General features: G+C 42.6%; 1 protein-coding gene across 1 annotated transcript; it reads right to left on the reverse strand.

Annotated features, from left to right (window-relative positions):
• Window positions 1–2,304: 2,304 nt before the first annotated feature.
• LOC123053586 (indole-3-glycerol phosphate synthase, chloroplastic) lies at window positions 2,305–11,607 on the reverse strand. The gene is made up of 10 exons (XM_044477059.1): window positions 11,335–11,607; window positions 10,992–11,258; window positions 10,709–10,885; window positions 10,157–10,231; window positions 10,014–10,058; window positions 9,744–9,908; window positions 9,505–9,583; window positions 8,801–8,883; window positions 2,827–2,895; window positions 2,305–2,728 (listed from the first exon to the last, which is right to left on the reverse strand). The coding sequence occupies exons 1-10, from the start codon at window positions 11,512–11,514 to the stop codon at window positions 2,630–2,632; spliced, it is 1,239 nt and encodes a 412-aa protein (XP_044332994.1). The 5' UTR covers window positions 11,515–11,607; the 3' UTR covers window positions 2,305–2,629.
• Between the last annotated feature and the right edge of the window lie 2,071 nt (window positions 11,608–13,678).

The following is a 13,678-nucleotide window of genomic DNA, read 5'->3' on the forward strand; positions in this document are numbered from 1 at the left end:
AAAAATGCCGTGAAGCCCTGAAGGTCCGAGTCGACAAATGGCCCGTATGAGAGGATTCATTGAACGGGCCTAAATCTCGGCCGCGCATCGGAGGCCAACTCCGCACGCTCCGAGCCCCTAAAAAAATGTTCCTCAAAAAAAAAAATCTTCTTTCTTAGGAATGTTTACCTGGAACTATACGTGGCCATGGGCAGCCCGGCCCGAAAAAGCCCGACCTGGCCTGACCCGACCTTGCCGACAGGCCGACCTAGGCCTAGATTTTGAGCCCGATGGTCGGGCCAGGCTCAGGCCCATCGTATTTGCACTTTAAGGAAGAGGTCCAGACCATGGCCCAAGGCCCAACAGACATTTTGACTGGTGGGCCGAGCTTGGGCCTGAATTTTAGGCCCGACGGCCGGGACAGGCTCAGGCCTAGGTTTTTGCGTCGAGCTTTGGTAGGCCCGGCCTGAAGCCCGATGGATGGCCAGCTATACCTGTAACTCCTAAAGAAAAGGAACTTTTACATGGACTAAAAAAATGGGATGTTCCCTCCAATTTCTAATTTGCATAGTAAGAGGCATGATGACTAAAGAGATGCTTAGAGCAAGTATAATAAGGTGGCATAAACGGATTGTAAGTCTTTAGATAACATATTTTGCTTGAAAAGAGAAGAGAAGCGGGCTACAAAGCACGTAATACATCTAAAGATTTTATGAGAGAGTGAGTCGGTCCATGTATTAATAAACTATAGTATATATTTTATATCTAACTATTATACTTGCCAACTATAAACTTGACTATAGATGACATGACAATATCATACAGCCAATACTATTAACCATGCTCTCGGTAAAATAAACCAAAATTTTCTTAAGCACCATTGAGGGGTGCCTAGAGAGATACTTAGTAACATAAACCAAGTTTTTTAAAAACATCAGTGCTTATCCATGTAAGAGAAATGATAGCCTACCTTCTACAAATAAGCACCGGTGCTTAAAAAAACAATTTATTTCTCTAAGGCCTTGTGCAATGTAAGGTGCTTATAGTAACAAAACGAGTTTTTCTTAAACACCAGTGCTTATCTCTACAGAAGGGATGTCTAATTAAGTGTCTACCACGACTTATTTGTATTTGTAGAGGATTGATGCTTACCTAGACATTCATTTTGTAGAGATAAGCATTGAAGCTTACGAAAAACTTTATTTTTTTTCTCTCTAAGCAACTTGCATCGTACAAGGTCTAAGCACCCCCCCCCCCCCCCCACACACACACACACCACAAAGCACCTTGCATTGTATCCTTGAGTTTGTTCGGAATGCATGGTAGGAAAAACATAATAATAAGAAGAAGAAAAATAAGATCCAGATGTCATGTCTTCTGAAATTATATAGGAATCTAAAACACGTAAATTATAGCTGTTTGGATGCCTCACATGAATTTTGCAAGAGACATCTCTTGAAGAGAGAGAAAGATACATGTTGCGTTGTATTTTTAAAGGAAGTGGAAACGTAAGGTTTGAGAAAATACTTAGAACCTTTCAAAAAGTGGAAATGAAGGATTCCTATATAAATCTAAATGACCCCATAGGAAAAAAAATCCTTGCAGATTCCACTCCTATAAAAAAATTTGTTCCAAACAACAGGGCCTTAGTTTGCTACCATAAGACCACACTTTGCTGAATTTTATTTTTTGATATATTATTAAGTTTTTTGCCAGATATATATTATAAAGTCGTTCTATAAATAGATGTAAAAAAACAAAACAAATAGGATTATCATAATCTTTTGTAAAGTGATGGTGTTATCAGCTTCCCTGAAAATACTGCAAACCAATCTTACAAGGTAAATTGCATGTGCCGTGGAAGTGGAACGCGATATACCTTGGGGTCGTTTAAGCAGCTAGACTAATAAGAACACATCAGAGAATCTGGTACTCCCTCCGTCCAAAAATACTTGTAATCAAAATGAATAAAAAAAATGTATCTAGAACTAAAATACATCTAGATACATCCCTTTTTATCCATTTTGATGACAAATATTTCCGGACGGAGGAGTAGTACATATAGGATGCGGATGTTTTGCAGCGGTCTATCATCCGATCTGTACAATGGTAGCCTGTGTGTGCGGTTTAGGTCCTATTTCCTCCGTCCCAAACTGTAAGACCATTTTTGACACTATCCTCCCCCCAAAATGCATTGAGTAATTTTTTTGTGCTCCCCAGTACTGAAACTCTGAGACCAAACCATACCTGGGAGTAGCTTTATTGCAGTATCACCAGCCTCAGAGTCTGTCACTTGTCAGCATGGTCAAGATTCCCTCTGTCCCAGCTTGCAAAACGATCTTATATTATATTATGAGACGGGGGGAGTACGAACTTAGATACAGCAGCGAAGAGAGCTGAAATATAAGGCAAGTAAACTCAAACTGCTAACAACTACACCCAGCTTATTCGATCATCTCTCTTCGCATTGCATCCTTTGAACAAAGAGGCCGGTTACAACTTACAGGAAATGGCAGCAAGGGAAGAACACCTATACTGGCCAGATAAACAAAATTGCTGACAAAAACTCTCCAAAAGCGCATGTCGCTCTGTTCATCTATACAAAATATGAGAGGCCCAGCATTTCATAATTCCTTACCCTTTATCCTATTTACACAGCACTGCTCACAGGTGAGATATCTTTGCCAAAAAGCCCGGCGATTGCTTTCCCAGGGTCCTCCTGTTTGATGAGGGACTCCCCGACAAGAATCTGCAGCAAGGCGTCAAGTCAGGGTAACAAAAAGCAAGAATAACTAGACTTTGGAATCACTGTAGTGTTCATTTAAACGTGTCTCATGGCTCACTTACCGCTTTGACCCCGGCATCCTGAACGAACGAAACATGGTCAGGCGTGAACAGTCCAGATTCGCCTACGACCTGAAACAGGTCAAAAGTAAACATGAATACTGTATGCCAAGGAGTCATGTACGTAATCCAACACGGAGGAATTTTGTACTGAGAACTTCTGGATAGCAATATGAGCAGTGACAATAGAGCATAGCATAGATGAACTACAATTCAACGATAATTTTCTCATCGTCTGATAAAGAGACTGTTTTGATAGAGGCCTTAACTGCACATAACTAATTTATGTTACAGTGTACCAAGAGCTAACCTGCCTTATATGGGCTGATAAGAGTATTATTACCAGTGGTCTCCCTTCAGTTATCGAGTTAAAATTCATGGACAGTTACACCATTAATAAAAGATACATATGCCTGATTCACGGCATAGTACAACCTAAATGCCAGTAATGGGGTTACAAGAGATGTTGATAATTTAAACTGAAAAAAAGACTAATGCAAGTAGCAGATGACAAAATTTACAAAATATAAAATACTAAAATATTTGTCTTGCCAGATTACAGTGTAGAATATTTGGATAGTGCTTCGTTATCAAATACTGCAACAGTCTGACTGTCCAAAGTCCAAAAACAATTTTATAAACTTTATAATCAGTAGAAATAGCTGACTTTTTGGGTCTTGTAGACCTTCTAAGGGCCTCACTCCTAGGCTCATTCTGTGCCTCAACTTCCAGCACACCTTCTAAAAGTGGCTGCTGCCCCTCATGCTCAACAACGGGTTCAATCGGCTTCTGACGGGCAGGTTCCAGATCTTCTCCCATAGTTGTCATGGGTATAGTTACAACAGGTGCTTGCACCGCAACCTCAGGTACAACAGGTAGTGAGAAAAATGGCTCCTGAATCATCGGATTAGGTGCATGCACCCTCTTCTCCTCAAGATCAATTTTCCAAGCTACCATGCTCCCCCTCATCATTTTGTCCTCTAAGAAGATTGCATGTCTTGTTTCTACAAACTTTGTGTATCTCTCTGGATAGTAGAAACGAAAACCTTTTGATCTATCAAGATAGCCAATGAAGTGGCAACTAACTGTTTTGGGATCTAACTTTGCAATATTTGGATTAAACACTTTGGCCTCAGCTGGGCTCCCCCACACCCTTAAGTGTTGTAGGGAGGGCACTCTTCCTGTTCACAACTCGTACGGTATTTTGGGCACCGACTTGCTTGGTACTCTATTGAGAATGTGAATGGCGGTTTTAAGCGCCTCCATCCATTATACAAATGGCAAGGTGGAGTAACTCATCATGCTGCGCACCATATCCATAAGTGTACGGTTACGCCTTTCAGCTACTCCATTTTGCTGAGGCTTGCCCGGCATTGAATACTGGGCCACTATGCCAGTCTCCTGTAAGAACCTTGCAAAAGGTCCAGGGACTTGGCCATATGGAGTGTGCCGACCATAGTACTCCACCCCATGGTCAGATCTTACTATCAATGGTTTCAGAGCCTGCTAGGTGTAGATTTTTCGGTAGAAATAAAAGCAAATGAGATCTACACTTCCTAGATCAATTACTGTAAAAGAAGATCAACCTTTTCCCTTTTACCGTGTTCGGATCGATTGGATCACAAAAAAAAAGCCCCCGCAGGGGCAAAGGGCACCGCCGCTGTGCCGCTTGACAGCGGCGCGCTCTCCTTCGTAAGCTCGCACACGCCGGCAAGGGGTCAACAGGGGCGCCGCCACTCCATCCAATAGAACGTTGTTGAATAAGGGAGCAGAGGGGGCGCAGCCGCGTCTCTCTCTCTCTGCCATAGTGGAGGGTGAGGATGGAGGAAGAAGGGGAAGTGGGCTCGCGCGGCGCGGTGGACTTCGACGCCGTCGCCGGCGGCCGGGCGTTACGCCGTCTGCGGGGCAGAGACGAGGAGAGAAAGAAAATGGGGCTAGGGTTTTCGGTCGGGGGGCTCTCTCTCCCGGTTTTCAAGCGAAAAGTGAGGTGGACCGTCCGATCAAATGGACGGCCACGATGCAAACCACGCGCACTCGTTGCGGGCCTCTGGGCCGAAAGAGGCGCAGCCGAGGCCGGCTGTGCTGCCGTTTTTTATTATTATTTGTCTGTCATCTTTTCAGAAGCAGGTTTCATTTGTTTTTTTTTGTCCAGTTTTTGGGCAAATTTCTTAAAAAAATTCTTTTCTATTCAAACTGATCAAACGAAATGTTTGTTTAGAAAATAAAAAAGTAAAAGAAATGCTTCTGAAAAGCATAAAGTTCATGGATTTTTTATTCATGTTTTCCGTTGTAAAATAAATAAAAGTGTTTTTTTTAAAGGTAAATGGAATTAAAGTGATTATTGAAACAATTATGATCCTGTTATTTTTATGACCAACGTTGGTAATAACATAATCATGATTTATTGTTGTTATATGTGCATTTATTTCTATTTTCTGCCCAACGGTGATATAGTTTAAATTGCACAAACAGTTGTATGTTTTAATTTTGACCAACATTGGATTAATGCATGCAATTGTTGTTATGATCTCACTTCATTGTGGTTTTCAGGAGGGTACTACTTGATGAGCTGCATCAAGGATGTTCCAACCATCAGAGATGACAACCACACTGAATGAAGAAAGAAGGTCGACTTGGCTTTTGTTTGTGCTGAGGTGGACTGGGTTGTGGACACTCCACAGCCAGTCAAACCAACAGAGCCAGTCAGAGGTGCAAAAGATGATGATGCTGCTTGGGAGAAAAAAGAAAAGGGATCATGCTCCAGTGGAGATGTCATATACCCTCAAAAACCAAAAGTGGCTCACCGCCAATAAAAAGTGCATGGCTTTCATAAAGAACACAATTGTAGGCTCAATTGCAGAGTGTACTTCCGTAAGGGAGTTTCTTGAAAAGATAAAGAGCCAGTTCACTGGTTCTTCAAAGATATATGCTACCCGGTTGCTAAAGCAGCTGGTGACAGAATCCTGAGGATGTGCTCTCTTATGCCATGTCCACTGCCTGTGTAATTTTCGGTCACTAGCTGCTAGCATATATCTTTGAAGAACCAGTGAACTGGCTCTTTATATTTTCAAGAAACTCCCCTACAAAAGTACACTCTGCAATTGAGCCCACAATAGCATTCTCAATTGTGTTCTTTATGAAAGCCATGCATTTTTTATTGGCGGAGCCATTTTTGGTTTTCGAGGGTATATGACATCTCCACTGGAGCATGATCCCTCTTCTTTTTCTCCCAAGCAGCATATCATCTTTTGCACCTCTGACTGGCCTGTTGGTTTGACCGGTTGTGGAGTGTCCACAACCCAGTCCACCTCAGCACAAACAAAAACCAAGTCGACCTTCTTTCTCTATTCAGTGTAGTTGTCACCTCTGAGGGTTGGAACATCCTTGATGCAGCTCATCAAGTAGTACCCTCTTTAAAACCACAATGAAGTGAGATCATAACAACAATCGCATGCATTAATTCAATGTTGGTCAAAATTAAAACATACAACTATTCGTGCAATTTAAACTATATCACCATTGGGCAGAAAATAGAAATAAATGCACATATAACAACAATAAATCATGATTATGTTATTAACAACGTTGGTCATAAAAATAACAGGATCATAATTGTTTCAATAATCACTTTAATTCCATTTACCTTTTAAAAAGCACTTTTATTTATTTTGCAGCGGAAAACATGAATAAAAAATCCATGAACTGCTTTTCAGAAGCATTTCTTTTACTTTTCTATTTTCTAAAGAGAATGTTGAGGATAACTGCGTTTATGCAAAGTTTAAAAATGGGAAATATATTTTCCTAATCTTGTATGTGGATGATATTTTGCTTGCTAGCAATGATGTTAGTCTGCTACAAAAAACAAAGAAGTTCTTGTCCTCAAAGTTTGATATAATAGATCTTGGTGAAGCATCATATGTTTTGGGCATAGAAATTCACCGAGATAGGAAAAATGGAGTTTTAGGACTATCGCAGAAGGCATATTTAGAAAAGGTTCTTAAAAAGTATAACATGCATGCTAGTAAAGCCACACCTGCTCCTATAGTCAAGGGCGACAGTTTTGGGAAATTCCAATGTCCCAATAACCAGTACGAGAACGATCAAATGAAAGCAGTACCATATGCTTCGGCTGTTGGAAGTTTACAGTATGCACAAGTGCACACTCGCCCTGACTTAGCTTTTATCACCGGGGTACTCGGTAGATATCAAGAGAATCGAGGCACAGAGCACTGGAAGATAGTAAAGAAAGCATTGCGTTATGCGCAAGACACGAAGGACCTCATGCTAACATACAGGAGATCTGATTCCCTAGAGATAAGAGGGTATTCAGACGCAGATTTTGCGGGAGACAAAGATGATAGAAAATCCACGTCAGGATACGTGTTCACTCTCGCTGGAGGGGCTATTTCGTGGAGAAGCTCCAAACAGTCAATAGTTGCATCGTCCACGATGTATGCAGAATTTATAGCATGTTTTGAGGCCACGGGGCAGGCGATGTGGTTAAAGAAATTTATACCCGACTTGAAAGTGGTAGATTGTATTGACAAACCACTAAAGATGTACTGTGACAACCGGCCCGCAGTATTCTATGCTCACAACAACAAGTCGAGTAATGCTGCCAAAACAATAGAGATAAAGTATCATGTTGTGAAAGATAAAATCCGGGACCACACTATAAGTCTCGAGCATATAAAGACAAAGGACATGCTTGCGGATCCGCTTACGAAAGGCTTACCACCCATTGTGTTCAAGGAACACTTAGCCGGCATGGGTTTAAGGGAAAGCCTATGATTCCTGAATCATGAGAGGCCCAAAAGGAACAAAATTTGTTTCAAAACAGAGGTATGTTGTAGTTGTCTGATTCTATCGGCAATTGAGCTGTGACGATGAAACATGTTATATGTATCGATCTGTGATGAAACGAGTAAAGTAAAAAGTATATGGTTAAAAGTAAAGCTGAGATCAAGGGGGAGAATGTTAGGATGATCTCCTCCCGAGTGGGCCCAACATGCCCTTAGATCCGCGCCCTAATCGAGGGCGCCCAACCCACTATGGTTGACGGGCCCCTATCACCTGCACAATATAAAGAGGTGGGGGCCGGCGGCACGCAACACGAGGTTCGTCGCAAGCCATACACCCCACCGACACACCTACCGATCTAGGTCTGCGCAGTAGTGACGGGAAGCACCGCCGCCACTGCCCACTCACCGTCGCCGCGGGCGCCCTCCACCATGGCCACCTCGTCAGGCTCATCGAGCCAAGGAGAAGGTACTCCTCTTCCTCCCCATCTCTTTCTGTTTCTCTCTATCGAATGCATAGACAGATCAATGAATAGAGCTAGCTACCGAACTAATCTAGCCTAGGTGATCTTAGAGATTCTATCAGTACGTAATCCAACACAGAGGAATTTTGTACTGAGAACTTCTGGATAGCAATATGAGCAATGATAATAGAGCATAGCATAGATGAACTACAGTTCAACGATAATTTTCTCATCGTCTGATAAAGAGACTGTTTTGATAGATGAGCCTTAACTGCACATAACTAATTTATGTTACAGTGTACCAAGAGCTACCCTGCCTTATATGGGCTGATAAGAGTATTATTACCAGTGGTCTCCCTTCAGTTATCGAGTTAAAATTCATGGACAGTTACATCATTAATAAAAGATACATATGCCTGATTCACGGCATAGTACAACCTAAATGCCAGTAATGGGGTTACAAGAGATGCCGATAATTTAAACTGAAAAAAATGACTAATGCAAGTAGCAGATGACAAAATTTACAAAATATAAAATACTAAAATATTTGTCTTGCCAGATTACAGTGTAGAATATTTGGATAGTGCTTCGTTATCAAATACTGCAACAGTCTGACTGTCCAAAGTCCAAAAACAATTTTATATTACAGCTGCATGAGCAATAGGGAACCGTGAAGTGCACAAAATTGGTAGCAAGAGACATGGGGTTACTTACAATTATGTCCTTCTGGGCTATAAGTTGTCCCCGTTCACCCTCCAGAAGATTTTTCGTGTTTGAAATGTCAACTTCGAAAGTTTCTGCAATAATTATGTGTCCTGTGAATTATGGATCCTAGAACATAATATGAAGCACCACAAGATTAACATCTTTAATCATCTACTTTCAATAATGAACGCATTACCATGTTTTACGTCCTTAAGGTTGGATATCAAGATCTAAAGTGTACCTCTAGCTTACATTTTAAGAATCAAATAATCTGGATTATACATAATTAACCACCAAAAGGGAGCACATCCTTGATCCTTCCCACGGGCACGCTTGTGCATGTGTTGTCTGCACACGTGGCAACTCCTTGGAAATTCAAAAAATATATACCATGTAACAGAAGCTCCATAGTATATGATTTATGATGGCAAATAGAAATAAATAATCCATTGGTTTGTATGAAGCAGCAAGCATCCAGGTGATAAAATAACTGCAATGACTTGTAAAGAACATATGTGACATAGATAGGGATGTTCAAATATGGTTTCTTCAAACCGTTCAAAGATTGTCATGCATGTGTACATTACTTGCTGAGTAACATGGTGTCATTTTTGTTTTTGTACTGGACAGATTTTGCTCGCAACAAACACCCCCAGATTGTTATAATATGTGCCAACGAAACTTATAACTAAACCAAAAGAACAATGTCATACCAAGATTACGGTTATTGATGCCAATAAGCTGAATGCCATCTATCCCTATAACACGGTCGATTTCCCTTTCATCATGCACCTTCAACAACACAATTAACATGTTAATTCCATCAGACTTCGAATGCTGAAGGTGCATTTGATTTATTCTGCAGCAGCAAGTAGAATTACTCCAGCGCAGCAAGCGAGGAGAGTCAAAAGCCTTCAACATACAAAATATGTTGCAAAAATAATTCACAGACCTCAACTAAAGCTGCCATCCCGAGTATTTTGCATATTTTCAGCATATAACTGATATCGCGATCAGGTAAGATGGCAGCAATCAGAAGAACAGCATCTGCTCCCTTAGACCGTGCATAGTAAAGCTGCCAAGCATCAATGATGAACTCTTTGCACAGCAGAGGACACTGCGTTCAGAAGATCAGATCATGAGCCATTCATGCATTTGAACTACCACATATGAAATCATTGACTTCTGCAAGTAGTATAACATATGGCCAAATATATAGCACCTTTACTCCAGCATTGCGTATGGCCTCCAAGTAGTCAAAACTTCCCTGGTTGCATATCAAAGGAAGCCAAGTATCTTCAGTATAGATAACTCCACAACATATGAACATAAGGATCCAAATCTCCTAGATAAGAAACTACTAACCTGAAAGAATTTTGAATCTGTAAGAACACTCAAGCATGCTGCTCCATTTTTCTCGTATGCTTGAGCGATCTCGACCTGTTTATGTCCCAACAAACATTAGTTAGTTTATTAGGTGCATCTGCACTTCTTAGTTGGTGTTACAAATGAAGATCAACAGCTCGGTCTCCTTCGAGAAAAGAAAAAACAGTGTATATTTGTGCTAGTGAATGTCAACAATGGAAGTCCCACTAACTGGGAACAGGCAATTCAAGTGAATAGTAAGTAGTGACATAAATAAAAGGGCAAGCACAGTTTGATATCTCTGCCTACAGTTGTATGACCCATTCGTATCAATGCCTCACTGTCAATAACCAGTTTTGAAACAACATAACAAGTTTAACTAAAATAAGTTCATATACAAGATAGTATTGTCGAAATGGTAGTTTACACATCAAATATAAATCACATTCAGTGAGCAGGTGAACTCCGAAAAGGCGATAATATAAATGGCCAAGAGACTGTACAGGCTGCTTGCACCTAATTTTAGCATCACTAGTCAACCCACACACTCACCGGGTCGAAATTCTCCCTGAGAACCCCCCGGCTTGGCGAAGCCTTCTTAACCTCCGCAATCAGAGCGGGCAGAGCAGTCCGATCATACGACGCTTTCAGCGCAGCAACAAAGTCCCTGGCCGGAGGTGCATTGTCCAGCGGCCCTTTCAGCCTGTACAGGGGCATTTTCTCCTTCATCTGGCGAACACAAAATCAGCCAGGGCACGAATTTGGCATCACATGAATGAAACATCACTTTGCGCAGGGCTCCACAATGCTCCGGAAGTCCAGAACATGATCATACCTGCCAAATCTCAACGTCCTTGTTCCAGACAATCTTCTCGAGGATGTTGCGCGGCGTGTTGCCCTCGTTCTCGAGGCGGAACTGGAAGGGGCCCACGTGGTGCACGGACGGGCCCGTCACCGGGCGCCTCCGGATCTTTATCCCGTCGAGCCCCTCGATGCTGGCGGCGGGGGCGTCCGCCGCTGGGGCCCCGTTGTTGCCCTGCTCGGTGGCTTCGACCGCCGCCGCCGCTGTCTCAGTCTGGTCCGAGGCCGTCGCCACCGCATCCTGCAGCATCCACACAAACAAACCGTTACGAACTCCGCCTTCCACGGGGGGTCGCGGGAGCAAGTTGGCGACTCACCGTCTCGGCGGGAGTGCAGCGAAGAGGTGCGGCGCGGGCGCCGTCCATGTGAAGGGCGGCGATGACGCGGCGAGGGAGCTTGGAGGTGGCTAGGGCTTTGGGGCGGCGGAGATGAGAGCGGCGGGTCGGGGGTGGGAGGCCTGGACGTGACGGCGCGGGTGCGGTAGCGAGCGCCTCCATTAGAGGAGGTGTTGGGATTTATGGAGGGAAGGGGAAAGATGGACTGAGAGAAGATGGAGGTGGGGGCACGGGCGGCTGCTTTCCTGGCGGGGGCGCGGGGCCTCAGCCTCGCTATCCTATCACTTTCGAAATTATTTAAAAATCCAGCTTTATCCTAAATAAACTAAATTAATTAGGTTATGTTTATACTCCCTCCGTCTCATAATACATTAGTGTCAAAAACGCTCTTATATTATGGGACGAGGGAGTACATACGATTAAAAATTGTTCTATCAACTTTTTGCTAAATCAGATGTATGTTGACACATTTTAGTGTATTCGTTTATTTATTTCAGTTCATGTGTAGTCTATATTGAAATATCCAAACATTTTATAATAGTGAACGGAGAAAGTAAGTATATCAACATCTAGAAAACAAGCCTACTATCATAAAGAAATTATAAAATATGCTTTTGTAGTATATATATTTGATGTTTTAGAGTTAGATTATTTTGCTGACATAAATAAGTTTGACTTAGAATAAACCAAAAACTTCAGTTGTTCATTTAAAAGAGAGAGAGTGCAATTTAACGTAAACCTACAATATAGAAGGCATTTGGTAGCATGCATGGATTTTAAGCAATTTGCATATGTTTCCCGACTGAGCCAGTTTGATTGAATACAAACAAAAGTATCATGTACATAGTTTGTCTGCATCCCCTCCAGCTTGACTAAGTAGAAACAGAAGCATTGATGTCTGGTTGCAAGCCTGTCCTATGGAAATGCAAAGTGTTGTTGTTTGGTTACAAACAAGACAATGTGATTCGGTAACCACTCGTTTGAGCAGTGAGGTTACCAGCACACACAAATGCACATTATAGTGATAGGCAACTAATAACAGGCACAACATAGTCATAAGCAACTAATAACAAGCATGACATAAACCAGAGTCTTAAATAGTACTCACAACCAGTTAAACTTACAAACACTTGTGGCAAAGTCTTAAGCTAATCGTCCAACACAAAAGTCTTAAACTAACAGGCGCAGAGATAACACATAACGGTCCATGGCAAATGCCTTCTCATGCTACTTGTACTTTGTCACCACCTCAACGCTATCGTCCTCGTTGAAAACAATCACCTTCAAGGTGTTGGGTGTCACCAGCTTGAAGGTGACGAGGTACCCGATCTTGATCTGGTGAGCAACAAGGAAGGGGGCCAACCCTTATCAAGGATGAGCATGTTTGTTCATCGTCCGGACCTTGCCCTTCCAAACGTAGCCGGTGTTCGGCCTCAACATGAATTCCGGTGGGACGATGGTCAAGTACTTGATGAAGTTGAGGGCTGATCATCGGCAGGCACTCCAACTTGGGTGCAAAGATGACCTCGTGAAAGTGAGTTGGGTCGGCGTCATCATGAAAATGGTCGTAGTTATTAGGCCTCTTTGGATGTTAGCTATTCTCCTAATAGAGGAATGAGTTGAACATAGGGTGATCTGCACGCAAAGTTCAGGGCTCCTTTGATTGAAAGGATTTGAAATCCTTGGGAAATTTTCCAGCGTTGGTCCTTTGATTCATAGGATTAGATCCCATAGAAATTTTTCCTATGAAATCTTTTGTATTATTTTTTATAGGAAATCTAACGTCCACTCCAACTTTTTTTTTTTACAATTTTTTTGTTTTTTCTGTGGCATCAAACACTCTTTGTTAATCGTATAGGATTGAAGTGAGCATAACACTCCAAACCTATACTTTTTCTATTCCCGCATTTTCAAAATCCTACGAATCAAACAAGCCCCGAGTAGGTATCCAGCATCATCACACGGAACTCAACCGCATTGACGGTGTGAAACTCGGACGATCGACTAGCTTTGATTTCCTTTGCCTGCACGCTAAGAAAGCAAGTGACCGGACCGTCAACACCACGACCTGGCCGTCAACGCCGTGCCGTGCCGTGCGGCGAAACCCAACGCCTCCGGCGGGGAACTGCAACGCGCTTTCATCTACTCCCTCCGTTCCGAAATGTAAGTCGCTGGGGAATATGTTCCGACCAGGTGAAAATGGGCAAATGGACCTTTATGCCCCCAGTTCAAACTTTGAATCAGCCCGTCTTCTTCCTCGGCGTCTTCCACCTCCGCCTCCATCCCTGCCTTCCACCTCCGCCTCCTCCCCCGCCCTCCACCTCCA

The sequence above is a fragment of the Triticum aestivum genome, chromosome 2D (genome assembly GCF_018294505.1).
Source record: "Triticum aestivum cultivar Chinese Spring chromosome 2D, IWGSC CS RefSeq v2.1, whole genome shotgun sequence".
Lineage (NCBI taxonomy): Eukaryota > Viridiplantae > Streptophyta > Magnoliopsida > Poales > Poaceae > Triticum > Triticum aestivum.